The following is a 27,505-nucleotide window of genomic DNA, read 5'->3' on the forward strand; positions in this document are numbered from 1 at the left end:
TGTGTTTTTGTCTTTTTTTTTTTATGAAAGGAGTACATTTAGTGTATAAATTTAGTATATTTTATATCCCGTCAGATTCTCCTCTGACAATTCCCTTTAATGATTTTCTCTGGTTGTTACTGAAAATACTTGTTCTTGGAAGTATAAAGGTAAAAACCAAGTAAAGTTCCTATTTATCTCTTAATTTATAAAGTGAGTACAGCAAATATGAGGATACTTATTTCTGAATGCTTATCCAGAGCTGATGTAGTTCTGAAAGTCTCCTTGATGTTTAGCAACTAAGGAATCGGGTTTTGTCAAATTTGGAAGAGGATTGCTGCCAAGCTTTATGCCAAGAGCATACCGTAGTGCAGTTGTTCCCAGTGAGGGACTTAACAAAAAGTGGTAGCAGGAGGGAGGGGGAAAATGGAACTGCTATAGCGATGTTAAGATGTATCGCTAGGAAAATGCACTTGTAACTTCTAAAACACCCAATAATACTAGAATGGAAGAAAAAGCCTGATTTAGGTACCAGAAACTTTGGTAAAAGCTGCAACCTTGTAATTCACATGTGACCTGTAGAAAAATTGGAGAAAATACAGGGGTGTAGCTCTGTGTTCCTCAGTTGTCTTACAGTCTGCCTGCAGAACAGTTGCTTGGTATAGCAGTACTTTTTTTTGGTGTTCTTTTTTTTTTTTTTTTCCTTGTGTGTATATCCTGATTTCAGAAAAAATACTGAAATTGGGGGTGGAGAGGAGGAGGTCAGGACTGACTGACTTGTTTAACTTTTGCATGCAGATGGACAAACATCTCCAGAAAATAGCCCACGAACAGAACCAAGTGGAAATGGGATGAGAGATCCTTCTAACCTTAGTGTAAGTACCTAAACAAAGTTGATTTAAAGAAGCTTTCATTTTCTGCAAAATACTTAGGAAAATATGTCTCTAGTATGTTGGTCACGTTACGTTGTACTGTGCGGTCCAGATTATAAAATTGTATCCATACTTAGTCCTGGTTTCAGCTGTGATAGCATTAATTTTCTTAGTAGCTGGTGCAGTGCTGTGCTTTGGATTTAGTACGAGAACAATGTTGATAACACACTGATGTTTTTAGTTGTTGCTAGGTCCTGTTTATATTAAGTCAAGGACTTCTCAGGCCGTGCCAGGGAGAGGGCTGGAGGGGCAAAGAAGTGGGGAAGGGGACACAGCCAGGACAGTTGACCTCAACTAGCCAAAGGGGTATTCCATGCTATATAAGCTGGAGGGAGGGGGTTGGCCCAGGCCTGACAATCACTGCTGTGGAACTGGCTGGGCGGTGAGTAATTGTTTTGTGCATCACTTATTTTTTCCTATTGGATTTTATTCCTCTCTCCATCTTAATATAATTATTGTTGCTATATTAAATTGCTCCTGTCTCAATCCATAAGTTTTACCTTTTTCCCAGATTCTCCTCCCCATCCTGCTGGTGGAAGGGAGTGAGTGGCTGCATGGTACTTAGTTGCCAGCTGGGGCTAAACCACAACGACTTTTATCACAGCACTTCCTGTCCTGTGAATGAATTTTGATGTATGACTAATATAATCCCTGAGGAAAATTAGTTATAACCCAAAAGATGAAACTGTGGTCAAGCTGATGGTCAGTGCCTATAGCCAGCCTTTCTCAGGATCAGGACATAGCTTAGCAGAGTTGGAACTAGGTGTTAGCTAGTGTGGCAGTCTGCTTCGAAGTGGGCCTGATAAAGATGGAGGCGTTCCCTCTCCTTATCCCTTTCCCTCAGCTGACTTCCCTGTTTTCTTTGTGTTGCAGAACTCGCTCCCTGATCAGTCGCTGGCCTCTGAAAGTGAAGCCGTCGGTTCAGGCTTTGCTCCTCCCCCTTTCCCTCCAGTCAGACCTCCGCTACCTGTGGATCCTAGAGCACCTTTCATGAGACGAGGACCTCCTTTTCCTCCCCCTCCTCCTGCTGGCATGTACGGACCACATGAATGTTTTCCAGTACGAGACTTCGGGCTTCCGCGCCCTTCACCACCAAGTACGTAGCTTTTGCCAGCCTTTAGTTCAAGCTGATGCACCTGAGTGCCTTGTGCTGGTAGTGAGTTACCACACCGGGTAACATCTTTATTTGCACATACTGTTTCTCAATTAAACTTTTAGTGGTGGAGTTGGCAGTGCTAGGTTAACGGTTGGAGTCAGTGATCTTAAAGGTCTCTTCCAACCTAAACAACTCTGTGGTGCTGATTTAAGTTAATTGTGTTGTACATCATCTTTTCCACAGTTGGTGATGTTGATAATGTTTTTACAAATACTAGCTTTGGCTGGAAAGTATGCATACATTTACTGCTCAGCAGTTAAAGGGTTCTTTTTTTGGGGTAGGAAAGCAAGTAGATGCTTATCTTAATCCTTTTCCTCCTATAAGGTTGCATCATCTAGAAATCTTGAAGTTTCATCCTTTAGCTCTGAGGTGTGCGTGTCCACACAAAGGCATGCATTCGGGACATACCTTTTAGTTTTTCTTTAGAGTTTGCATTAGTGGAGCAAAGTACATATCAGACCAAAGGGCTTCTGCCTCCTGCTGTTCTCCGATTAATGTGTGAAGAGCTAAGCCATTTATCTTCCAAAATAGTTGTAAAGTATGATCACCTACGGCCAGTGACTGGCTGCTGCCGTGAGCCTGTCGCAGGTGGCTACTGAGAGAGGTGATCCCAGCGTCTCTGTCTGTTCGGAGCGTGACACCTCACCTAGCTCAGCGGCGTGGCTTCTGTTTCCATCGGCCATTGCTGAGCAGTAAGGCATGGGGGGGTAGGAGGAGCTGGCAGGTGTTTACTGTTGTGACTGCTATTAACGGGACTGCTCTGATCCCTTCACAGTAAGAAGTCCATTTCCAATGAGATCGTATCCTCACTATCCCCCTCCACGACCTGGATTTTTGCCTCCACCGCTTCCTCCTGAAAACAGAGTTGAGCCACCTCAGTCAAATCCATCAGCTGTAGAACAACCAGAACCGCAGCAAGAGACTTGACAGTCACTTGAGCAACGCGCTGACCTCTTTCTGTGCTCTCCTAATGGTATTTTTCCTTACATTAAGTAACCATTGTTACTTAGGTCTATATAAACTACTTTGCTCAAATTGAAGCTTAATAGAAAATTCTCAGGATAGTATTATGTAAATAGAGAATGAAATAACTATGAATATTGTGAATAAGTGACTTTCATTGTACAGTAGTCATTTTAAATTAAGTATTTCTAACTTGAGTAATCTCTTCAGAGATGTACAAATTCAAATCATGTGAACCATATTTTAAAAGTCCAGCTGCTTTGTCCTTGTTTAGCTGTACAGGGACTCTCTGCATGCCAAAAGCGATATTTGCTGCTTTATGAATAGAATGTGAAAACAAATTGAAACAGTTAATAAAAGTCTACAGAAAATAAAAGCAGTGTCCCTGTTGAAGTGGGGAGGAATTAATATTGTCCCCTACTACATCCGTATGCTGTTAATGACCTCATTAGTCTTTCAGCTGTCACAGCTTTACAAAGTGGCAGTTGTCCGACCACGACAGTGGGAGGGGAGAGGAATGCAGACTTGCTGACTCATAGCTGCCAAGCTGAGGGTGGGGGCACTGTTCTAGCGAAGGTGTGTGTGTGGGGAGTTGTGACACGGGAGGAAGGAGTTAGGCAAGGGTCTGGTGGTGCTGAAGCATCGTCTAGCTCTGTCTGCAGCAAACGACTACTCAGGATTTTTTACTGTCTCAACATGAGTTCAGTTTATTAGCCTTCATATTTAAATATTTGGGAAGCTGGGTGGGACAAAAAAACCCAGAACACAGCTCCCCATTCCTTCAACTGTTACAGCCAGAGAGGACTTGGGATTTATCAACAAAATGGCCACATAGGATGGGGCAGAAGATTTCTGTATGCGTGGCTATCCCAGCACCTAGTACTGCGTTAAAGCTGCAAGGCCAGGAAGAATTTTTCTTGTCTAGAACAAGTACACTTAGCAACAAAAGTGGTCTGTGGCAAACATTTACAAAACCCAAACGAACATATAAATTTAGACATGGTGTCCATGCACGTTTTGTAGTGATTGCTAAGCTTCACAAAAAAGCAGAATTTTTTTTAAAAAGCAGCAAACTGCAGGATTAATAATTTTGTACCTGTAAGAGCACTTGGTGTGTTGTCTCATCCCCGTGAGGTTACCAGTAGCTTCCTCCCTTGTGGCAACTGCCCTCACAGGAGGCCGGGCACAGGCATCCCGTGCTGTGCTGGTCCCAACAAAGCCCAGCTCAGTTTTTACTGACTGCTGTACAATCTGGAGGCTCGCTAGAAGCTGTTGGCTGTTCCATCGGTTTAGCTTCGACTTGAAAATATGTACTCAATGCAGTCAGCTGGTGAGGGACCCTCAGATACAGGAGGAAATGTTTCGAGGCAAGCCCCCACCCACACTAGCAGCGGTGGGCAGTTCAGCCCCTGTTCCCCTTTTTTCTGCCTGAGTGCACACAGGCACACACACACAAAACCCAGTTTCAGCCTTTAATATAAATGCAGCCACCACACCCCATAATTAGAAGTTACCAAAGAAACCTCCAGCCCTTTTTTTTGTAATTGCTTCTTGGGTCAAGTCTGCCAAGTGAGCTTTTTCTTTCGCAGCTCGGTACTCCTGCTCCTACCATTATTCCCACGTAGGCTTATGTCTCCTGCAGAACTCTCCCCTGGCTCTTTATTCTGCTTTCTACCCCTACTTCAGTCCTTGAGGCATTCAGACAAGCCTTTGTACTTGAGCCACGCAACAAGGCATGCTGACAACAGACACTTTAAAGCATCATCCATGTCAAACTGTTCTCCTATTTAGCTTAATTCAGCTGTTGCATCATTTTTAGCCAATTAGTTGTTTTCTCAAGCCTCCAAGTTTGCCTGGAAGACTTCACCGGGATTCTAATAGGCATTACTCGGTCTTACCCTTGCCCTTGACACCAGCCCTAGGAATAACCAGAGCTGCCAACTATCAAGCTTGGACCTGTACGTAGAACCAGTGGACAAGCAGAGAGTCCTTAGTTTGGGAACGCTGCCACCATGAGAACCCTTTCTCGTTTTTTCCAACTCACCTTAAGGGCTGCAAAGTACTTACAAAGGTAACTATGTTTTCTGAACAAATACAATATTTTCTCTGCGTGGGTTAAATATTTGTTCTAGCTTGTAATTAACTGTCTGCAAAAAAAAAATTCTTCCTCCACCAAAACAATCTACGTCCGCAATGATATTGGAAGCTGCAGGCAAAACAAAAAATAGCTGGGCTAAGATAATGCAGGACAAGCACGGATTAGATCATCCCGCAGAGAGAATGGAATAAATTCAGACATTCCCCCCCACAAGCAATAGCCCAAAAATTAATTTGCAGACAAGTAATTTGAGAACAAGCTCAGATTTATGCCATAGGAAGCAGGGTGTAGTAACCCCCTAAGATGCATTTAGGTATGTTTAACCGAGAAGGGTCACACAAGCGTGCACGCCGGGAAGCCCCTGCTCCCCTTCGAAAGCAAAAGCAATCCAGTTTTAACAATTGAAGGCTTGTGTTCCAAGTTCCTGCTGCTAAATCTAGAATGCAGCAAGGCCAACCTGACATCACTGTCTCTTTAGGAAAAGCAAAGAGGAACAAAAAACCCCTTGGATTTTAAACCCCATTTGGGATTATGCAAGTTCCAAGTGACTTCACACAGTTTGCAAAGTCCCACCCCAAATGCCAGTGTACGATCTGTGTTAGGGCCCTGTTAGTTCCCCAACATCCGATTTCAGATCGCGTCAGCTTGAATTCCTTCATCCTGGTATCACTAATTCAGATCATTGCTACAAATACAAACAACAAACCCAACTTATTTATTTCTAAGACAACAGAACAATCGGAGGTGTATTTCTCCAGCACTGCTCACGCCCTACTGGACTGCCTATACTTGTAAAGTAAGAAAGATGCCAGCAATCCGTTGTAAGTGCACCTGGACCACAAGCCATACCAGTGACTATAGACTTCAGACTATATGCAAAAAAACCAGCCCTGGAGCACTAACAACAGCCATCCATTGAATCAGCATATATATATATACATACACATACTGCCTACATTAAACATCGTGGCTGTAACTGCACTAAGCAAAGGGACCGAACATCCCCACCATAGTCAAGTGGCCTGTTTCTCCCGCTCCTCGTCCTCTCTTTCAAGACTAAGTTAATTAAAAACAAAGCAGAAAATAGGTCAAACTAAAAAGAGAACCACATTTATGTAACAGAAAGGTAAACAAGTTACTTCCCAGCTGCATGAAGACAGTTAGCCATAGAAACACAGTAGTCCGCAGAGATAAAATTAACAACCTGCAACTCCGCTTAAAGCTCAGGGTACAGCATTTGCTTCAGGAAGTCACGCAGAAAAAAAAAACCAACCCAGAAACCTTAACCACTTTATGACCAAATTTAAGGTCCAGGTGATGCTGAACAAACACCATCAGTTTTAACTGTCACATAAACCTCCCTCCTGAGGCTGAGCCCTGAAAGGCACCAAGTCCCATTATTTCACTTTCCTGGAATATGAGAAGCTGTAACAGTATTTACCTTATCTTCATTACTAATTGTATTATTTATCTTATGCTTTATCGTAATCGCATCTCTTTAGTATGCTGGCAAATGATCTTGCTTACCAAATCGAGCCGATCTAGGAGACTGCTTGAACAGGCAGCAGCACAATTCTTACACCTGGTAGCGGTGTGGACCATCACAAAACGAAGTTCAGAAGCTCCAATTAAATCCGTGCTTGGCACGCACACACTGAGCAGCCACTCCGACAATTCTCACAGCACAATCAGCCATTACAGGGCATGGCAGCGCCTCGACAGCTGAACAGACATTTGCAGTTTTCATTCGGAATACACAGCTACGTACTCTTGAGCATGGATAAAATGTCAAACCAAAGCATTGCAGGTATTCATAATCTATTTAATAGTGGGACACCAAAGAAGTACTACACATTGTTCTTGAGCACATTAGATTTTGATTTAAGCGATTGCAATGGATGCAGGAATTTCTCAAAAATAAGTCTATATTTTACAATCCAGTTTACTGTATCAGTCTAAGTCATATCACGATATACTGTTTGTTGGTATATCATGATACACCAGTTTGTGCTAACTGGTCTGACAGTCTGATCTTTAGCAAAGCATCCGTCCCCTTCTTCCACCCCCCAAGAAAATGTTGACAAAATTCAGCCAAATTAAAAAAAATTACCGTACGACTTATTTTAGACTCTTTTGTTGACCTACACACAATGGGAGCTACCAGTTACACACAGCTTATGAACGATGTTGCCTTTTAATTCTAAAAATCTTCATGCTGATACAATAAAATATTTTATACAGCGATCCATTTTTAATGCTTTATTCATTGATTAAAAGAATATACATTTAACATAAACCATACAACATCAGTCATCAAGTCAAACATTCAGCTGGTTTCCTTACATTTTCTGTCAGGAGTTTTTTTTTTTTTAATCTGATCACATTTATAAGATAAAATCTCACCACATCTGGCATATACACACACTGTGCCAGTGGATTCACTCTACTGATGTACATATAAAATCCGCATGGTATGTGCTCACTGGAGACAAAACAGCGCACACCTGTCAAAAGGTCATTTTAATATAAGATGGTAAAACCATTTGTAAAACACATATAAACTTTTTCCATAAATAGAATCATATCTGGACATCTGTTGCATAAATTGTGTTTTCCAAAGCTTACAATATAGCAGCCAGGTCTCAGCACTGCTGGGCACCCACGTTGGCCACTTACTTTATTATTGCAGACTGTCCTTTAAACATTAAATGCACAACATTCGTACCACTTAAAACTGGGGTCAGGTGGAAGTCTCACAGAGACCACGTCTGTACCGCGGTTGCCCTGAAACAGTTAAATCGGCTTTTAAAGCCTCTCAGATATAACAAGATTTTAAAACATACTTCATGGAATGTTCTTCATGCATCATAGCAGCTCATACCTGTGATAGAACAAGCTTTGTATTTGTTTCCTTTCCTTCCTTTACATTCACTATTCACAGTGAAACAGGTGCATGTTTGTTAAGAGTTCTGAGGTTGCTGACTGAGCCACAGCACAGCTGTGTACCACAGGTCGAAATTCGACCTTATATATTACAATCTAGCAGTATCTGGCTGGCCAGAAGTTGGCCTGCCCCTGCCAGCATGTGGGCACTTCTTCGTTTTTAATCTATTCTTTGGCAGCTGACACAGGCGCTGACAGAGAAAATCCAGTGACTCGGTTGCTAGGGATTTCACGACTAATGTTTGTTTGCGGGTGTATACCTCTGTACTGAAGTCTTCACTGTTACGTGTGTACCTCATCGGAGTGCACATTCTTGCTTTTTTCCCCCCCCCCCCCCCCCCTCTTAAAACTTTGGCCCAAAGCTAACTTTTAAGGAAGGCGACAGAACATGAGAATAAACAAGGAGGAGTTTGCAAAGAATCCAGAAAGACTACAGCTTATGGAGTGGATCTGGAAGTGCAGGTACCTGAAAAGCTAGTGTTTCACTCTGCCGCTTAACAGCTACCAACAGCTGAGAATGGGAGTTCAGTCATGCTTCGGAACCTGCACGTGAAATAAAGCAAGGCGAGAGTCTTGCAACGAACAGTCCTGGGCAGACCTCTCTTCCTTTAAGCCTATTAAGTAGCATGCTACCAGATTAAGCACACAATGACAGCACAGAAATCCACTGGGCTATGGATATGGGTATTAAAAAGAGTTGGCTCCTGAGCACGGAACTCCGATGGGATAATAAAAATCATTCAAAACGCAGTTACTCAACAAAAGTAAAAGTTAGCCGGCAACCTCAGACAGCCTTTGGCTGTACCTCTGTAAGGTTTGGTAGACAAGTCCATTAACCGTGAAAACCCTAAACACTGCCACTTTCAGCTTCTAAACCAATACCCGACTACGTTCTTTGATCAAGAAGTAGAATACACATATATAATTCTATATAGCTAATACTGATTAAACACAGCACAAAAGGGGTTAATTCACGCTACTGAAAAAACATAATAGGACCCTACTTGCATATGTAACCACAGGAATTGTAAATAAGGAGCTAAATGCCTTCACTGAAGCTTTGCATCTCTCTGTAAAAGTGACGGGTTGGCTCGGTGAAGACACTGAGCAGCTCGATGTCCATGACTGCGTGCCAAGGTCGACCCAATCCGAGAGAAACTTGCTCAATGAGATTGTGTACTGGATCCACATCCTGGTCTGCCAGTTCTCCTTGGTCGAAATCAATGCTTTCTTCTGTGACCTCCAGGACTTTCAGGTCAGAGCCACGAAGACGAGCAATTGCTATAAGGTTATGAGCCCAAACTGTGTAACCTAGGTGGGGGAAAAAGAAAGGGGAAGAAAAAAAAAAAAAAAGGTTGCTCTGTCGTTTTGCTACAAGGCAATTTTTTACTGAAATACTTAATACCAGACCATCTCAACGTCCTTCCCAACCTGTTTTGTCATCTTCCGTCTGGCAGAATCCCCCTAGAGCATGGGTTTGGTTTTTTTTGGTTGCAAGTGTTAAAGCCCCATTTTATATTCTGAATAAGAAAGTATCAAAAGTATTTCAGATAGTTTGGCCAAGCTTTTCTAGATCTAATTTTTTCACCATTTGTAGAAAAGTGGCTTTTCTTACTTCAAGTTATACCTTCAATTTCAAACCTCCTGTGATCTGCTTAATAATATAAATAAATAGAATTAAAAGAATGAATAATCAATTATTTTAAGTGAATGTACCAAAGGATTGTTTCAAAACTGTGCTTATGCTAGAAAAAAAAATATCTGAAGTTTGCTTTTGTTGCACTAGCTTAGACTTAACAAATAATGCCCCAAACAAAAACCCAAATCAATGCCAAAACAACGACGAAAAAAACCAAACCAAGCCAACCAAGTGAAAAATACCAACACACACCCCCCCACACCAGAAGCCTCTCCAGGAAACAGGTCACACCAGTATAAAAACCCCTACCTGTATCTTGTTATTCTACCTAAGATTAAACAGAATTACAAAGCTTCCCGCTCTTCCCATTAGCGTATATTGGCATCCTTCTTCAAAAACACCTGCTCCCCAGTTACCTGTTAGCTTTCTGTACCCTGGCTAAGGCAAATGCTGAGCTCCTTATTCAGGTGCAAACCACAGATTATCTGGGAACATCCCTTTTTGGGAGCTCCGCCAAGTCGGCCCCTCCACTGCAGAAGGAAAGGCTCATTTCTGCCTTCATCATTCTCACAGGTGCTAAGTGCCTCTTGGGGAGATGCCCACTGGGATTCCAAGTAAAGCCGCAGACTGCACAGTATTTGAACTGGGGAAATTAAGCTGCTGAGAAATAAAAACTAACCGTGGGTTGGTCTTCAACAATGCGGTTAATTTATTTTAATTTATAAGGTAAATTAATAAGGATGCTCTACATCATAATGTATCAAGGCACTTAGTTAAAGGATGAAGAAAACCGATGCCAAAGTAATAAAGGAGAAATTTCCATTCTGTTTTCTTTTACTTTTTCCTGCCGTTTTTCTCAAGGCTTCCTGTAAATACGTTACTCAGGGCAAGTTTTCAACAAAGAAGTCTGCACACATCTGTATGGCACATTTCTGGTATATTAACCATTAGGAATGATGCATTCTTACAATTACCACCTGCTGATACTTCACCTCCAGCACGACTGTCCACAGAAGATGAAGGTGTCAATAAGGCTGCAGGCCGTTAAACCTGACGGAAAATTGCAGCTGTATTGCTGTCTCCACCTGGGAGACAACACTCCCCATCACGATTTGAAAGAGCTCACACCATCTTCCGGTTATCTTGATGGTAAAGGAACTTACTAAAGAAATCCCTGAGAGAAAGTGCAAGAATAAAGGGAACAACAACTGCAGTTAAGTCCCCTGTACCATCCCTGCGGTTCAGGCATGTGGCTTTTGCTGTAACTTTTCATGGTCAGATCGTCTATGTTTTGGAACAAACACCTTATTCTCAATCTCAATTTCAATTAATTCTCCTTTCAAAAGTTTTGCCTGAAGTTTCTCAGTAACTTTCCAGCAGCTGAGAACCTCTGCCCAGCTAAGTATTCAGAGGTAAGAAGGAATGATCACCTCACTACGATTATTACTGAACAACAAATTCACCATGGACATACCATAATTTGGTTTTCCTTGCTAGTCAAATTCCAATTTTAGCTTTGCTCACGGACAGAATAAAACTGAGAATCTCGTAGGTAACACAATACGTTTACAACACAGAGTCTTGGAAATCCACGCGAATTGTCCTTCTCTTACGGGGGGTGGTGGTGAAGCTTGACGCCCCATAGGCGTGCTTTTCATTCACAGTGCTAGATCATACCACTCTGAGTATCCTACTGTCTCCATCCCATCCCAAATGACCACACACTCTTCACACCTTTCCTTCATTCTGCAAGAATATATTTAATATCCTTCAATCGGCTTTCCTCTGCTCCTGAAGATACTACCTTGGTGGAAACATGATGTGACCTCCCACAAAAGGCAGAAGATATTCTCGAGGTACCCAAGGAAAGAGTGTTTTTAGGGTATGTCTTCCCCCACCTCTTTTGGCCAGTGACAAGTGGCAGCCAAAACTATATGTAACTCAAAGCTTTTTCACAGAAAAAGAATAGCAACAAAAGATGGAAAACTAAAAAACACCTGAGAGGAATTGGAAACTGAAGAATAACCACTTCAGGAGACAGAAGAAACCTGAGCACTTAAATATAAAGCAAATTATGGCACCCTGAACAAAACCACCACTTTTTCCTGAAGGAAGCTTGATAGTATCATGAAGAATACGAAAAGTGGAGCCAGAAACTACTACGTGGTAAATTCCAGAAAATACAAGCATGAGGCTAAGACTGTACTGAAGCATCACATGTTCTAGATCTTCGGTCCTAGCCATGTTCTTCTCACAGTTGCTGCTCTAGAAGAAAGATGCTTATGCTCTAGTACCACAGAAGCCATATTTACAGCTTAGAAAAGATCAGGAGGCATTATAAGCAGCTTAGCCAGCTTCTGAAGCAAGGAACTGAGAAAAGAAGGGCAAAGAATCTGAATCCCAGCATCAGAGCAAGGGTGATTATTTGGCCATTCTCTCCCCTGGGTACACACAGCATCTCTCCAAAGAAAGAAGATGCAGCAACAACCACTTGCTAGACAGAACTGTAGAAGGCGTTTGCTTTCCCGATGCTCTGCACAGACTAATACCTTCTACTGAACAGAGATGCACTGGTATTAAATGATACTTAACACAAACTTATGTTCAAATATTTTACCAGCTCTCTTTTTAAGTTTAGAGAATATATTAGAGGACTTCCCTGGAGCAGGAGGATAAATTAAGGTAACGTGTATTTATTTTTTTAAAGGTCCTCAAACTTGTGTCCAAATGTTAAAAGAAACAGCTAAAATCCACATTAGAGCAGTTAAGGTCACATGCCGGGAGCCAAAAGCTGTCAGACCTGGAAACAGAGACAACTGAATTGATCCCCCACCACAGTTTTTCAGTAGAAGTCAATGGAAAAACTTTTTCAAGCAAATACAGCAGGACCTTCTTGACTGCAACCAATGGCAATCTGAACGTACAGCCTTCGCTGCTGAAGGTCTCCTGCTTGTGCTGAATGACTGCTGATTTACTCCCCCAAGTAGTCCCAGGAAGTCTGAGGAATGCTGCATTTGTTCTTACGCAACACAACACAGAGTCATCAATGAACTCCTTCACGCAGGCACCACCAAACCTGCTCTTGGTAAGCTGACTTGGCACGCACAAAAATAACTGTTCTGCACCGTTTCACTTGCAGGTGCCTTAGAATTTGCCAAGCAACTGTAACTTCTAGCCAGTACTGTACTGATGGCAGAGCTGAGTACAAATGCACACTTTTTTTCATTTGCAATTACAAGCCAAATAAATAGGTGGGGTAAGCCTAGCTCCGGTATTACTGAAACAAATGCACTCAGCAAGGTAACCTCCTCCACATTCTACTTTTCAGCCTTCATCTGCTGGCAAAGTCTTACCAAACTGGTAAGAGACTTCCTTCCCTCAGCCTTGGGGCACTTCACCCATGTTATTTACAAACAGGAAGCACAATTATCTAATCTTGCCAGCATATGAGCTCACAGTAAAACAGCAAATGTTTTCAGTGTTCATATTCACGTAACCAGCTGCTTGGTGGAACTTGCACAGTGCAGACTGCTTTCAGGATAAGCCTCCTGGAATGCTCAGTTCTTAGTTATCCCCATTTCTGTGAGCAGTCTAGTAAAATCCTGTGACTTCTCAACAGAAGTTGGTAAGCTACGAGTACGCTTAGAACTCGTACACGATAAACACCTTCAAATTTTCAAACGCAAAATTACCAGTCTAAGGTACAACAGCATGTATAGCAACTGTGCAGGAGACTTTTGAACACCATTCCCCTAAAACACATTATGATCAGACAGGCTCGAGTGTTCCAAGTACTCCAAAGTCACATACTGTGCCTCTGCAATGTATTACCTACCATGAACAGCGAGGAGAGACAGTCTTGTGCACCTCCAGGCCAATAAGACAAGTGGATCTTCATTCCGGTTGTCGCTAAGATCTGGGAAGCCAGACATATCTATCACATCATTCATTAGTATAAAATGAGTGAGGAACTTGTCATACTGCCTGGATATGAGGTCAACAACAGCCCCTGACACACAAGTGATGTAGCTGTCAAAGTGAATCCTCTCTAGGGGGATACTGGGCTTAAGAATCCTTAACATATCATCACTCTTGACATCAAAGGCCATTATATAGACCCGAAGATTAGTGCTGTTGCGAGTCAGCGCCTTCCAATTCTCATCTTCTGGCATACTGTTCAATGACTTGTGCATTATGGAAACGCTGTGGACCAGGAGAGACAGTCGATGCAAAGGCACATGGTTGCTGTCAGCCAGGACTCTTGCCATTTCAGCTGTAAAATCACAGAAATCCAACGCGAGCGAACGCAGATTCACAAAGCGCTCCAATTCAACCGCAGTGATCAGAGTGGTATTACCAGGGATGTGGTTGTCCAGCAAGCTCAGATGTTCCATGGTGTTGGCTATGGGGTTTGATAAGGAGGACAATGATGTGGGAGTTACTATTTGCAGCATAAACCCACAAGACAGCCATTTCAATTGCCTGCTATTGCCTAATATCTCTTCAAACAGCTGCTGGATTCTGCAAGTAAACAAAACAGACAATGATCCTATTAAACATGGTTTAGTCTTACCAATTGCATACCATTCTGTTTTTTAATTCAAGAATTCTTCTTTCATTTATGGCCTTACTCCGCAGGAAGGTGCTGTTATGGTTCTTGTGAACTACAAATGTTAGAACCTGGCTCTGCAGACTTCCCACAGCAATTTAATCTTCACTGCGCTTAAAAGGTTAAAACCGTAAACCGTCTTGAGAAAAATTACATACTTCGCCTTTCAAAAACCATGGCACACTACGAACCTTCGTTTCATGTATTTTCCAGCACGTACTTAACACCCTCCCACATACATTTTAAGGTTATGCAAATAAGAAAACCTGTAATGCCTTTAAAACACAGCTCTTGTTTTTTTAAAAAAAACTTTCCATGTTTGCTAACCTCTCCAGAACTGCAAATTCAATACGGAAAAAAAAGTAATTGTCAATGAAAGGTTGCAGAAACTTGGACTTCGAGCGTGAGAGTGATCTGAAACTAACTGCTTGACTTTGCTCATTAAAGGGTAAAGAACAAACATGTGAGAAGATTCTTTAAGTAATTCTGAATGTACAGCTAACTGGATTTTCAAGTGTCAAAAGGCTCAAGTTTTACCAAAATTACTCGGACCTGGTAATATTTCAGTCTCAGATTACAAGCACCAGATAATTCTGGCACTGCCAGAATCCTCATGGCATTTATTACACTGCATAATTATTATGTACTTATCCTGATGCATCCCACCCCTCCTACCCCTTTATTTTTTTTTAATGAAAGGTTGTTCAAAAGTATTTTGAGATAAGATTTTGAATACTAAGTTTAAATAGTACAGTCAAACTCTACAAACTTACTCCATATAAATACTTTCCCAGTCGTCTTCCCACAGCTGCTAAGGCCCAAAACAGTCCTCCTGCCCAAATGACAAGTGTTCTTTGAGCATATACATTTTAGGACACGTGTAGATAAGCGCTAGATCTCATACCCTGGTCTGCCAGAAGGAGAGATCAGCATTTAAGGGAAGCAGTTAAGCCAGGCTATGACAGTTCCATGAAACATCACGAAATAAGACGTAAACAGCTCCACTGCAAAACTAACAGCAACCTTTGTGCCTCAAATCAGGGTACGTTTTGCACAGAACACTTTTTCCTTTATCATTACGAGTATCTATATACTTTATACATCTAAGCAAAACAATGTTACAAAGTTGTTATTCTCATCCACACATCTTCAATCGACGTAATGTCCAGAAAAAATTATAAAAGCTTATTTAGCCCAGTATCCTGACTGACAGCAGAGAAACACCAATGCCCTAAGTGCAACAGAACATGGAAAGCACAGAGATATTTCTCAAATATCTGCCTAGTTTCCAAAAATTTGTAATTCGGACCTCCTGAGCCAGAGGCAGCTTTCTGTAACGGTAACCCTCAGGGACCTCACTTCTACAGATTTCTCCAGGTCCCTCTTTGAGCCAAGTAAGCTTTTAGCAACTGTAACATCCAATAATAAAGAACTCTGCAATGTCTTTCCACCCTCTTCTTGCTTGCTCTGAACCTGTCACCTACAACCTTTGATGCCCCATAAATCCTGCTGTTGTAAGGAAGTTACAGGATCGATCTTCATTCATCCTCTCCCCTGCAAAATCCTTACTCATCCTCTCCCTTGCCTGCGTGTGCTTTCTTCCTTCTCTTAAGAACGTACTGGGTTTGCGAGTCCTGACTTCTCTTTGTAAGCGGAAGAGTTGGTGTCGTTATTGTATTTATCTATTATACACCTCAGAATAGTTTCCAAGGTTTTGCCTAGTATAGTCATCAGGTTTAAAGATTTCAGTTCTCCCAGATCTTCTCTCAACATTTTGTTTTTAAACCAAGGACTGACAACTGTGACACAAATTAAAGTTTTAAACAACAGTTCAAGCCACAGATAATGTAGTTTTGCTATTTTATTCCTAAATTCTTTTACAGTTCAGATGAGCCCTGTTTGATCCCAGCAATGATTGTTTGATAATTATTCCTGCCGATGCTTAAATTGAAGGCGGATTCTCTGACAGTGCCCCAAAGAACAAGGTTCTACCACAGAAACCTCTCTAATTTCTTCCAATGAACCAAGACCCTTCCCTCCTGCCTCTCACCACGCACACTCACCTACAAAAGGTGCCGTAGTGGTTGCAGCAATGGTAGAATTTGTTTCGTGATAGCCTAAGCAGTCAATCTTAACAGCGCTTGTAATATTTCACAGAACAATTGAAAAGATGACAAATCACTTTTGAGATGCTCGGTAGAATACTACCATCTATATACCTCACCGCACTGAAAATCTGTTTCAATTGTGCTTCTCGGATGACTTAAAACATCTAAGCTCAGAAGAGCACTGTTCCAGTCCTCACACAATTTAATGAAAAGAATTATGATACAGAACTCTGCAGCTGTAGGGTGGGTTTTCTGCCCTATGGGAATTACAGTAAAAAGAGAGATACTGATTTAATGCTATCTACACATCAACTTTTTAGTGCAAACACTGAAGTATTTATACAAGTATTTAGATCTGTGCTGAAAGTCTACCAGCCTGAAGGCCCTAGGAAAACTTGCCCCAGTTCTTTGCCAATTTAATAAAAAGAGATCAAACATGTCAATAGAGACGTATTTAACAGTGATCACTTTTGGATTGTTTTTAATACCTGCTTTGTATTAGGCCAGACAGGAAGCACCATATAAACCACAGGCCATTAGTTTTAACATATTTCAAATACATTTTTCAAATACCCTAACAGGGGGGTTTCCTCCCCTGGAAATTCTTATATACATTCTATTTTTCCATGAACAGACTGCATCTAACTGGAGTTTGCAAAAAATAGTTTGAAATGTGTTCTAGAAGTTTAGACAAATTAAGTGAATTCTTGGGAATTAACACTTTATTATCATAGCAACTTTTACTTCAACTGCTTAGCATGTAGTCCAACATTTTTTCTTAAACCTCACTTTTAAAACTCAAGTTTAAGCATGGTTTAGCAAGTATAGCACAAAACATAATAAGCAGAGCTCAGCATGTGCAAGAAAGCAACATAACCTAGTGATGCCTCAGCAAGTGTACTTAATCATCCCCCTTTGTTCCCTGTAAGCAGCAGTTATGGGATGTTCACCACCAACCTGAAACCTAGTGGGATCATACTGAAGCAAACTATTTTAAAAATAAAAACCTCAGAATAAATTAACTTTCAAAATTAATGCCCCAAATGGCACTTTCAGACAGAGGACTAGACCAGCTGAATTACTGTTTAAGCCCAAAAAACAGTCCTGACCAGTAGTCAAGCACATCGATGGCCCTGGACAGGAAGCAAAGATCTTACTAAGGTCCATATGGAGCCTATTTGTTTAATTAAAGACTATCAATCAAAACGTTTTGTTTAATAACAGAGGCTAAACTGGTTCTTTTGGAAACCAAACTATCTGAACCACATGGATCAGTCATGGGAAGCAGATTTCAGAAAGCCAAAATTTTAAACAACTACCCTTTGTTCAACACAAGACAAATGCATCGCTTACGCTGAGCTTCCCAACACTAAGGAACAGAGTTGCAAAGAATATTTTAGGAAGTAACCAGGGACACATGCTATACAGGAAAAGAACAAGCCTTACAAACCATGCTAAAAGGATACTTTTGAAAACATGATCTAAAGTCTCCTCTCCCTCAGAATAACCCTTCGTCTAAATCTGGGGGAGCATCCTAATGGTTCTGTGCTAGCTGGGATTTCACCCGCGATCTGTCACATCCAGCTCAATGCTACGGAATTAAGAAAATGTTTTCTTCCCCAACTGCTTTAACTGAAGAAAGTTCCTGAAACAGCTGGTAAGGTTTATCACCAAATGGATTCCAAAAATCCTCAACTGCCAATCACACTGTGTCCAAAGGCTGCTGAAAACCTTTCAACATTAGTTATCAGTATCCACGTTTCACAGCCTAACTGTTGCAAAAGACAAGACTAAGGAGCCATCATGATTTACTTCCTCAAGTAAGCCTGCTGCTAGTGCTGACGAACTTGAGAACACTGGAAAAACACTGCCAGCTCTTCTTTAATTTAGAAAAGGACTAGCAGGTCCCAAACACATTGTTTTATTCTAGGGAAAAAAAAACAAACAAACCCCCAAAAAAACCCAAACCCCCCATATTTATTTGCTCATTCCAAAATGTGCAAAGGTCAATATTTACCTTAAAAGACTTAACTTCTAATTAGATAATGAGTTTTGAATGGTTTATGGCTCCAAAATGTGCATTCTTATTTTTGTTATTTGTTTGAAGAAACATTTAACCATGCACTCAGCTGAGTAAACATCTGCTTAGATTGATTTATTCAAGCCCCTTGGCAAAGATATTATATATTTATATTTCTACAACAAAGGATATGGAAAAAAAAAACGAGCTTTTACTGAATCAGCCTTTTACCTGCACACAGCACTACAGTACACATGTTAAACAGAATTCCAAATTGCTCCAAGTCCTGCATTCTAAGCATAACGGATGACAAAGACACAGTGTGTGACACACATCTGTATTTGCACTGTTTGCAAATTTAAGTCATGACCAAACATTTAGTTCAGTGGTTGTGTTCACATACATACACTGATCTGATAATATACCTATACTACTTCTGAAAACACTCCAAAAAATAATAGCAAATATCTGGAGTGGCTGTAGTCATTCCACTCCCAAACTATGGGATATAGATGTTTAAAAATTAAACAAATTTACAAATTAAAATGGTGGTATTCAGGTTTTATCTATATGGAAAGTTTAGCAGAACTACTGAAATGGTTAACTTAGCATCACTCCCTCTGTGGTAATTTTTTCCAGAAGTCAGTAGCTTTTTACACTGTATTTAATTTTTTCCAAAGAAAAAGAACCAGCTATTTTAATTATAAGCATTCAAGGACTGTACCATAATGTAATTGTGGCAAGCTGAAATACACCTCTGAACTAACAAGCACATTGCAAACTGTATCTTCCAGGAATTCTGCAAATATATAACCTAGTTTTGAGATGCAACTTGAAATAAGTTGTTTGTGTTTACGCTCTCTTTCAAGTTTGCTCGCTATATGCTCTCAATTCTTGTGAAATACAACAGATTACTTTTCTAATTCTTTCATGTACAGCAATAGTGGAGGTGCTGGTAACAACCCCCCATCCCTACTCCTCTTTTGTGCCGTTAACATGATATGGTTTCTAGAACACAATGAAAAGAGGAAAGAAGGGATTCTCACTCTGCTAAAAGAAAAAAAAAAAAGCCACAAAACCAGACTACTTCATGTAAATAGCAGGAACAGAAGTCAACTCAATTTAATAATTTAGATTCTCATCCTATTAAAAACGTAAAGCTTTCTCAGGCATGTATTTCAAGCATGAAAATCTGTGTTATCTGTTTTTATTATTTTAATGTATTTGATAAATTACAGATAAAACTTACTGCTTAATCTTCTTGCCATCAGGGTCAACCTTGCCGAGGTATGTATTTGATATACTTCCATGTTGCTGCAGAATGCTTATATCCCCAAAGAGACTTAACTTCTGGAGGTTCCTATGAAATGACAAAATAAAAAAGGAATCTGTACACAAAATTAAAACACTGTCAGGAATCATTCTAGCTAAGTCAAACAAACACATTATTACATGGAACAATGTAGTTTGTTTTCAGAAACATCCTATTGTCCTGGAACACAGGCACACATGGAAACTAAGAAAAGGAGACTGAAGTAAAAAGGGGAAGAGGACCATGCAAGCTGCTGAATCCAGCTGTAAAAGCAAGTGCCAGTTTTCAGTCACCACAGGAGTATTTTCAGCAGGCCAGCACCATAAGGAAAACTTTTAGCAGTGCTTTCATGCAATTTTTAATCCTTGGAACATGCGTGGTAAGTGCCACAGATGAAAACATCAAATACCTATTCCTTTTAACATTTAACGCCCAAGTAGAACACAACCACATACAACCCTGGGTTACAAACCGGAGCCCAAACCTGCCTCAATCGAGGCAACACAAACCTCAGACAGGAAAATTGAAAGCTCCCCACACCCTAATCAGTGTCTAATTTCTGCTATACCAAAGTAAGGGAGGTTGTTCTAATCTTTCCCATCAGTGACCTGAAAAGAATTAGTGGTCCACCATGACATACAATTTTAATTCTTGGAAGGGATACCTAAAAAGAAGTGAAATAAAACCTCTTAAGTTTATGCTGGACATGACTTGGTGTGCTAGCCAGTCAGTTTTCCTTTCCCTGACTTACATCTGTTCTATTCCTGAAAAAAGATCAAGCAAGAGATATGAAAATGACTGCAGTTTTAGAGTATCTGTGTGGCATTTACTTTTATTTTTTTTTAACTGACTAAGTTTTGGGCCAACGTTTTTTATATTTAGACATGCTCTAAATTAGACTTACTCCTAACACGCAAGGACTAGTCTGCAATTGATAATTAACAGGGCAGAAACTCCAGTTTCATCATAAATGGCTACACAAGTTAAATTAATCTTAAACAGCAGATGCCAATTAACCTGTAGCTGACAACTGAGTTACATAAATTCTTATTTCTTCTGGCTTACAAATCATACGCCAATATTTCAGATCAGTTTTGAGGGAAATGCAATACAATTACAAAGCTCACAGCTCAGGGAAGCTACAGTGACCGGTCACCACCTCCGCAGTATGAGCTGATGGGGGGGAGGAAAAAAAAAACCGTATCAGTTGGCCAAGTTTCACATTTTAGAAGTATGAACTGCAGTCTGTGATTGGTATCTATCATAAATCGTTCTTCACCTGTTTTGGAGTTCCTGTGTTCAATAACCATAGCTTGGTTTCCTGAAATCTACCCACTGTTGCACCTGCTACTTTTTTTCTATAGGTGAACTACCACCTAGTAGCAAGATCCACAAGCTTCGTATCGAGTCATGACAAATACCAGATCAAAATTCCTAGAAAATCTTGTAACTGTTCCAAAAATTCTAACAATTTGAAAGTCTTTTAAATACAGGACTACTGTACCGATGATACGTTAATATAAACTGAGCCCTGACCACATGCTCAATATTCTATAAACCTGACTAAGACGATGCCAGATCATACAGAAGAATAAGCTTGGCAGGGAAATCTGAAGATGCTGGCACCACCACCAAGAGTATTTTGGGCTCTCCTTTCCTCAAAAGCTGTAAGATAGTCTGGTGTGACAGGGAAAGCAGCAGAAACCTCCACCTGGTGTGAAAGGCAGTGTTCACAGCCAATGCTATAATTAAGCTTTTATCTTCTGATCTCGGTGACTTAACTCTGAGAGCAAAGAGACAAAATGCAATCTTCAGAACAATTCTGAATCACCTACATAGTCACATCACACAGGTGATGAAGGTCTTTTTCTTTTGTGCTACTGGTACCCCCAGCGAATGCTACCGTAGGCAGGTATTAATTTTAGAGCCACCAAACTACAGGACACATGAAACACTATTTCCTACTATCCCACACATTTTTACTACGTCTATTTGACTGCCATTTCATGCACTACAGAGAAACACGGAAAAGTTCTCCACCTCAAAACTTAAGCAATGAAAACATCCAATTATTTTTCCATTCACAGCACAGATGACATCAACAAATCTGATCACAGTTCAACACAGTATTAAGATTTTTGCTACTATCTGCAGTGTCATATAATCTCTATGGCATTCAGCTCACATCTCATCTTTATTGCAGAGAGTAAAGTGATTGCTATTTAAATAAAATTATTTAGAAGTTAATTGTCATCTTTTGCTAGAAGTCATAATGGCATCTTAATCCTATGCACTACTCAGACACACAGCTGGGGAAAAACGTGTTTGGGGGGAATTTCTGAACCGTTTATTTTCCATTAGCTCAAAAAGCATATGAAATGTAATAAGCTTCTTTCTAGGCTCCATCTTCAGTTTTGGTAGGTTTTTTTTGAACGCCCAATGAAAAAAAAAGAACAAAATGGCCTGGCTTGCATTCAACATGAACAAAGTGGTAAGGCACATATTGTATTACTATACTAGTTTTTGCCAGTTGCAGCTGCCTGCTCAGACCTATAGAAGAGCGCCATAAAAAAACCTCAAATACAGCCACAATCTACTGTTTTGAGCGATTCACCAATTTTTGGCAACTCCAAGATGGATACCATACCTCACCGAGACGCCACAGTCTGACTGTAACTTTCATTTTTGTTTCCACAGCAAAGAACAAACAAGTCACACAAATTAATGTCCTGCAGAGGAAAAGCAGGGGGGGTGGGGAAATGTATCACTACCTTCCTATTTTCCTTTGTAATCAGCTAGAGGAGAGACTGTACTCTGAGATTTCAGTTGCATAAAAGAACACAGATTTTTCCTACTGAATGATCAGCAATTGCTTATTAGCTACTGTATGCACCGAAATGACACACACAAAGTTTGTCATCCTCCCACCTGCCTTCCAGAACTTAGTTTTGAGAGATCAGTTTGAGAAGGTGCAGATTATTAGGATTTCTCAAGAGCCACTAACAAACAACTTGTCCCTCCTGCTACTGCTACAGAACATTACACCCACCTGTATCTTTTCCTTTTTTTAATAGGAAGCGGAACATCAGCTGTTTAAACAGTAATATGCAGTTATTTTGCTTCGTTTACTGCCATAAACGTAACAACTCATGGAAAAGGTACAGATCACTATAAACAGTACTTTAGTACCTTTTATTTAATTAAATTACAGATTTTTAGAGTTCACCATAGTCCTAGCACTATTAAGGCAGTGTTTTGGGAGTAATAAGCTGCCACCCACAAAATAAAGTTTACAGCAACTTCAGCTCTACCTCAAATATGAGACAGATCTACAATATACCTTTTTGGATGACAACTGGCTGCCAGCAGCAGTACTTCTCAGAATATCATCAGCTGGTTTTAAATCAAGTTGTAGACAAATAGTTACTTCCTTAAGTCCACCAGAGCTAGCAAAGGTCATTTGGAAATATTTTTCTAGAGACTTAACATGCAGATCTGCTTAGAAATTGGCAATTTTATGTTGTAAAGAAAATGCTTTTATGAGCAAAAATACACATCATTCTTCTCTACCCAGGACAGCATTTTGAAATTGCATTATTTTTAGTCACTACTTTTCTTAGGTCCTGCGGTATTGCAAATCCTCAAGGAATTCTCTAGACCCATCTGAAGTGCTCCCCCCCACAAAAGGAGGGGGGTTGTTACTGTACTGTTTAATAGTAGATTTTAAAAGACTACAAGAAGATTACACAGTTAAGAAACAGCATACCATTTCACAAAAGTAAGTTTCTTCCTCCCCAGTTCCGAAGTACAAGATGGAAGTTCTTTGAACTTCTCTGCCAGAAAGCTATCATAAGGGCTGACAGGAGTTATGAAAGAACTATCCTGTTTCAAACTTAATTCCAAAAGGAACGCGTTTAAAGTGATTCAGCCACTGGAGAAGTCAAAAACGCTGCTGTTTCCATTATTTTGGAAATTACTGTAGCTATCCCACGTACAATGTCATACAGCAAGCAAAAAGGAATTATCAATTATACTCGAGTTACGGATGAATAAACAGAAGCAGAGAAGTAAAGTGACTGGACTGCGGTCATTCCTTAGACAAAACTAAGCATCAGGAAGGTGACAATTCCTCCAGTTTGGACATGTGGTCACAGTGAGAACTAGGCAGCAATTTAGCATAGTTTAATGCTCCTTCCCACTTTGTTTCAATCTCGAAACTCTACTTAAAAGAGCTAAACCCCAATATTCTACATGCAAACTAATCAATTGTTGGTAGTTAAACCTTGCAAGGAAAAAAAAACAAAACCAAAACATCAAAATAAACTAAAAACCTTGTCTGTTCAAGGGGATAAAAGAAATCTATTCAGAAAGTAAAACTGCATAAAAGGTCATGTTTAATGTAAATTCCCCCCTCCCCCTTGTTTTTTAAATGCTCATTAAAAAAAGCCTGCTGTAATAACCAGGTACCCTGTGTTCGCCAGTCACACGTTACTTAATTTTAAAACACAAGAGCAGCACGCAAATGATTTGAAGACAGCAAGAAAGTACAATAATGCAAAATCCTATCGAAGTTGGTAACTTTTCACCTCTGACTTGGCCCCAAAATTATACAAATCTAGCAGAGAACAGGTACTGGAGAAACAACCACCTTCCACATAATATTTTACCGCAGTCCTAAACCACACTGTACATAGTGAATCTGCAAAAAGACCTTTAGAAAGCAAGTGCCCTTGTATGAGTTTCCGTTAAGGCCATGGAGAGTAAATCTTTTTCAAAAGAAAAAGCGTACCAAAGGCCTCACAACACATTTAATTTTGACAGCCTCATATTTTAGTGAGACAGAGGGAAAGAAAAAAAAAAAAAAAAAAAAGCAAGCACTCTAGTTTTTCCAGCAAAACCCTCAGGCAACATCTCCTGCAGATACTATTTATTTTAAAATTCCAAGTCCGTGTAGCAATACTTGTCTCAGATAATCACGGACATTTTTTCCACTTATAACATTAACTGGATTTCCCAAAGATTCAACAGTTAAGTGAAAGCTACTCAGAGGCAAGAGAAGAATAATCAAGACAGATGGCCACGATTCGCACACCGAGGATTCACAGGGCAAGAAATAAATTCGGATCAAGGTGAGCTGGGGCCAAGGAGCTGTTTCCAAGAGCAGGGTTTGTATCACCCAGCCAAGGCAGCTGCACCGCAGGAGGTACCTGCTGGGCACAACAGAGCAGACGAACCGAAAGTGAGACCTCACACACCACATCTGCATCCGTCACAAAGCAACGAGGAATTACACGTTAGGTTCCCTCGCTATAATTCAAAATACGGAAGCCAGGAGGCCTCAAAGTGCTCTCTAATCCCTCTGGAATCAAAGAGGGGTGGTGACCAGACCACGACTCAGTCGCAGTTTTCCAAAGGCCCTCCACGAGGTTTAATTCATCCTAAAGGTGCCTTGAAATACTTGCAGCTTTTCTTTTTTTCTTTTTTTTTTTTTTTTTTTTTTTTGGATAGGTGAAGCTATACGCACACAGAGGGGAAATAATATTAACCACTTCCTACCCAAATATCTGCACGGCTTTCCAAACACATCACAACCTGACCGTAACATCCCTGCCTTCCTGTCCTAGGTGCTGACTACAGGCCATGTATTAGGGTATCTGAATGTTATCTTTTTAGAAAGATATTTATCTGGATTACACCCACACGTGGTACAGACACTATAAGCGTTCGCATTTTAAGGAACTTCCAACGCGAGGAAATCATCCCACCTGCCCAAGTTACCCTGCGAAAAAGGAAGATCTAAACGCATCTTAAGTCCAAACCACAGGAAAACATTTCTACGATTTATTTTGGCCAAGCAAGTCCTATGTCTGAAGTACTTTTCCAATAAACAAACGTAAGACCCTCCCAGCGAGCCCCGAGCCCGCCCCCCGGTGCGGCCGGTGAGGGCAGAGCGGCAGGGGGCTCGGCGGGGCAGCGGCGGTGCCCTCGGGGCTGGGGGGGGGGGGAAGGGGGCAGCACCCCGATACAGAACACCTCCAGAAAACACCGGGGCTGTCATTTGAACACACACCCCCCGCTACTCATGTCTCATGACATCCATTATTTTTCCATCAGGCATAAGAGATGTGAAGCCCGTCCGCGGCGAGGCTGGCATGGCAAAGCGAAGGTGCCTCCCCCCCCCCGGCCCCCTGCCCCCGCAGCCAGCTCCGGGTGCCCCCCCTCCCCCGCAGCCCCTCCCCGCAATGAGACGGGCAAGTTTTCACCGTCACAGCCCGTTCCGCGCACCGACCGGCCCCTCGGCAGCCAACAGCCTGCGCTCCGTTTCCCCACCGAGCTACCGAACACGGTAAAAACGGGCGGCCCGAAGCAGCGCGCCCTCGCTTCAGTCCCGGCGGCCCCATGTCCCGGCCCCCCCCCCGGCTCCAGCGCCGCAGCCCCCCGGGCACCGGCCGCTCAGAGGGGTCCCCCCGCCGCCCCCCGCCGGCCGAGGCGCGGCCCCCTGCCCCCCCCCCGGCCCGGCGGCGGTACCTGTTGTTGCGGACGCTGCTCAGGACGCACAGCACCAGCTCCAGGTAGGTCCTCAGCAGGTCGAGCCAGCGCGGGCAGAGCGGAGGCGCCTCCCCGTCGCCCGCCGCCGCGGCGCCCTCGCCCGCCGGCACCGCCGCCGCCCCCCCCCCCGCCGCTGGGGTAGTTGTCGGCGGCGAACTGTACGCGGAGCTCACGGACGAACCAGCCGCACTTGCGCATGAGGAACTCGAGGCGCGGGCGCTCGGCCGGCGAGACGCGGAGGCTGAGGCGGAGGCGCGGCCAGAGGGCCGGGTAGAAGAGGCACTCCCGCCAGTGCGAGCAGGCGGCCGAGGCCCGCAGCCGGTCGGGGCCCGCCAGGAAGGAGAAGATGTGCACCACCAGCTCGCTGGGCAGGGAGCCGGCGCCTACCGCCTCCCCGCACACCGACATGCCTGGCGCCGGGCCGAGCCCCGCTGCTGCTGCGGCGGCGGCGGCCCCAGGCGGCGGCGGCCCCGGCCTCGCCTCCGGCTCCTGCGACAAAAACAACAACATCAATGACAAGGCGGAGGGGGCGGGCGCCGGCCGGGACGCGGCTGCTGCCGGGACGCACCACCCGCGCCGCCGCCGGGGGGGGACGAGGGGCGGGGCGGGCCGTACCAACACCCAGGGCGGCGGGGAGGGGAGCAAGGCGGGGGGAAGGGGTGCGGGGGGGGGGGGATGTGGGCCGGACCACCCACTCGCGCGGCGCCGCGTGGGCCCTACCACGCAGCCCGGAGGGGGGTGCGAGCGAACACGCTGCCGGCGCCGCTCTCTGTTCCTGCGGGGCGGGGAGAGCCGCCGCGGCGTCTGGTGGAGGAATTACCCCACGGGGCGGTTGGAACGTGCCATCGGCGGGTGGGAGGCGGAGCCAGCTCCTGCCGCCTCCGTGAGGGGCCGTTGGCCGTTAACCCCTCCGTGGCGGCAGCGCGCGGCCGCCTCTGCCCAACCGCCCCGTCGCGGCGCGGGGGGGCTGCGCGCCCCAGCCCCGCGGCGGACCCCGGCGCGGCGGCCCCCCGAGGCTCAGCTCCGCGACCCACCGGCGCTGCGCCTTGAGTAGGCCGGCCCGGCAGCGCGCCCCGCTCCAGCGGCTCCTCCGCCTTAACGCAGTGCGGCGGGAGGGCCGGGGCGAGGCCCCGCCGCCGGTGCCCGTGGTGCGCTGGGCGCTCCCGGGGGCAGGCGCCTTGTGTTGGGAAGGTTGGG

General features: G+C 43.0%; 2 protein-coding genes across 8 annotated transcripts in view; one reads left to right on the forward strand and one right to left on the reverse strand.

Moving 5' to 3' along the window:
- Window positions 1–8,840, forward strand: part of MIA2 (MIA SH3 domain ER export factor 2) — a 41,980-nt gene extending 33,140 nt beyond the window's left edge. For 6 of the 7 annotated variants that reach the window (XM_040601913.1, XM_040601911.1, XM_040601914.1 and 3 more), the window contains 3 exons: window positions 778–854; window positions 1,785–2,007; window positions 2,843–3,402. In XM_040601913.1, coding sequence (XP_040457847.1) covers window positions 778–854; window positions 1,785–2,007; window positions 2,843–2,994 — 452 coding nt within the window. In that variant the 3' untranslated portion in view covers window positions 2,995–3,402. Of the gene's footprint in view, window positions 1–777; window positions 855–1,784; window positions 2,008–2,842; window positions 3,403–4,946 lie in introns of those variants that run through there. The other variant, XM_040601912.1, reaches the window with a different exon arrangement.
- FBXO33 (F-box protein 33) lies at window positions 8,405–26,849 on the reverse strand. The gene is given in 5 exon segments (XM_040601920.1): window positions 8,405–9,382; window positions 13,546–14,231; window positions 19,697–19,807; window positions 26,288–26,428; window positions 26,430–26,849. Coding segments are annotated over 5 exon segments (1,599 nt in total). The 5' UTR covers window positions 26,819–26,849; the 3' UTR covers window positions 8,405–9,110.
- Between the last annotated feature and the right edge of the window lie 656 nt (window positions 26,850–27,505).

The sequence above is a fragment of the Falco naumanni genome, chromosome 7 (genome assembly GCF_017639655.2).
Source record: "Falco naumanni isolate bFalNau1 chromosome 7, bFalNau1.pat, whole genome shotgun sequence".
Lineage (NCBI taxonomy): Eukaryota > Metazoa > Chordata > Aves > Falconiformes > Falconidae > Falco > Falco naumanni.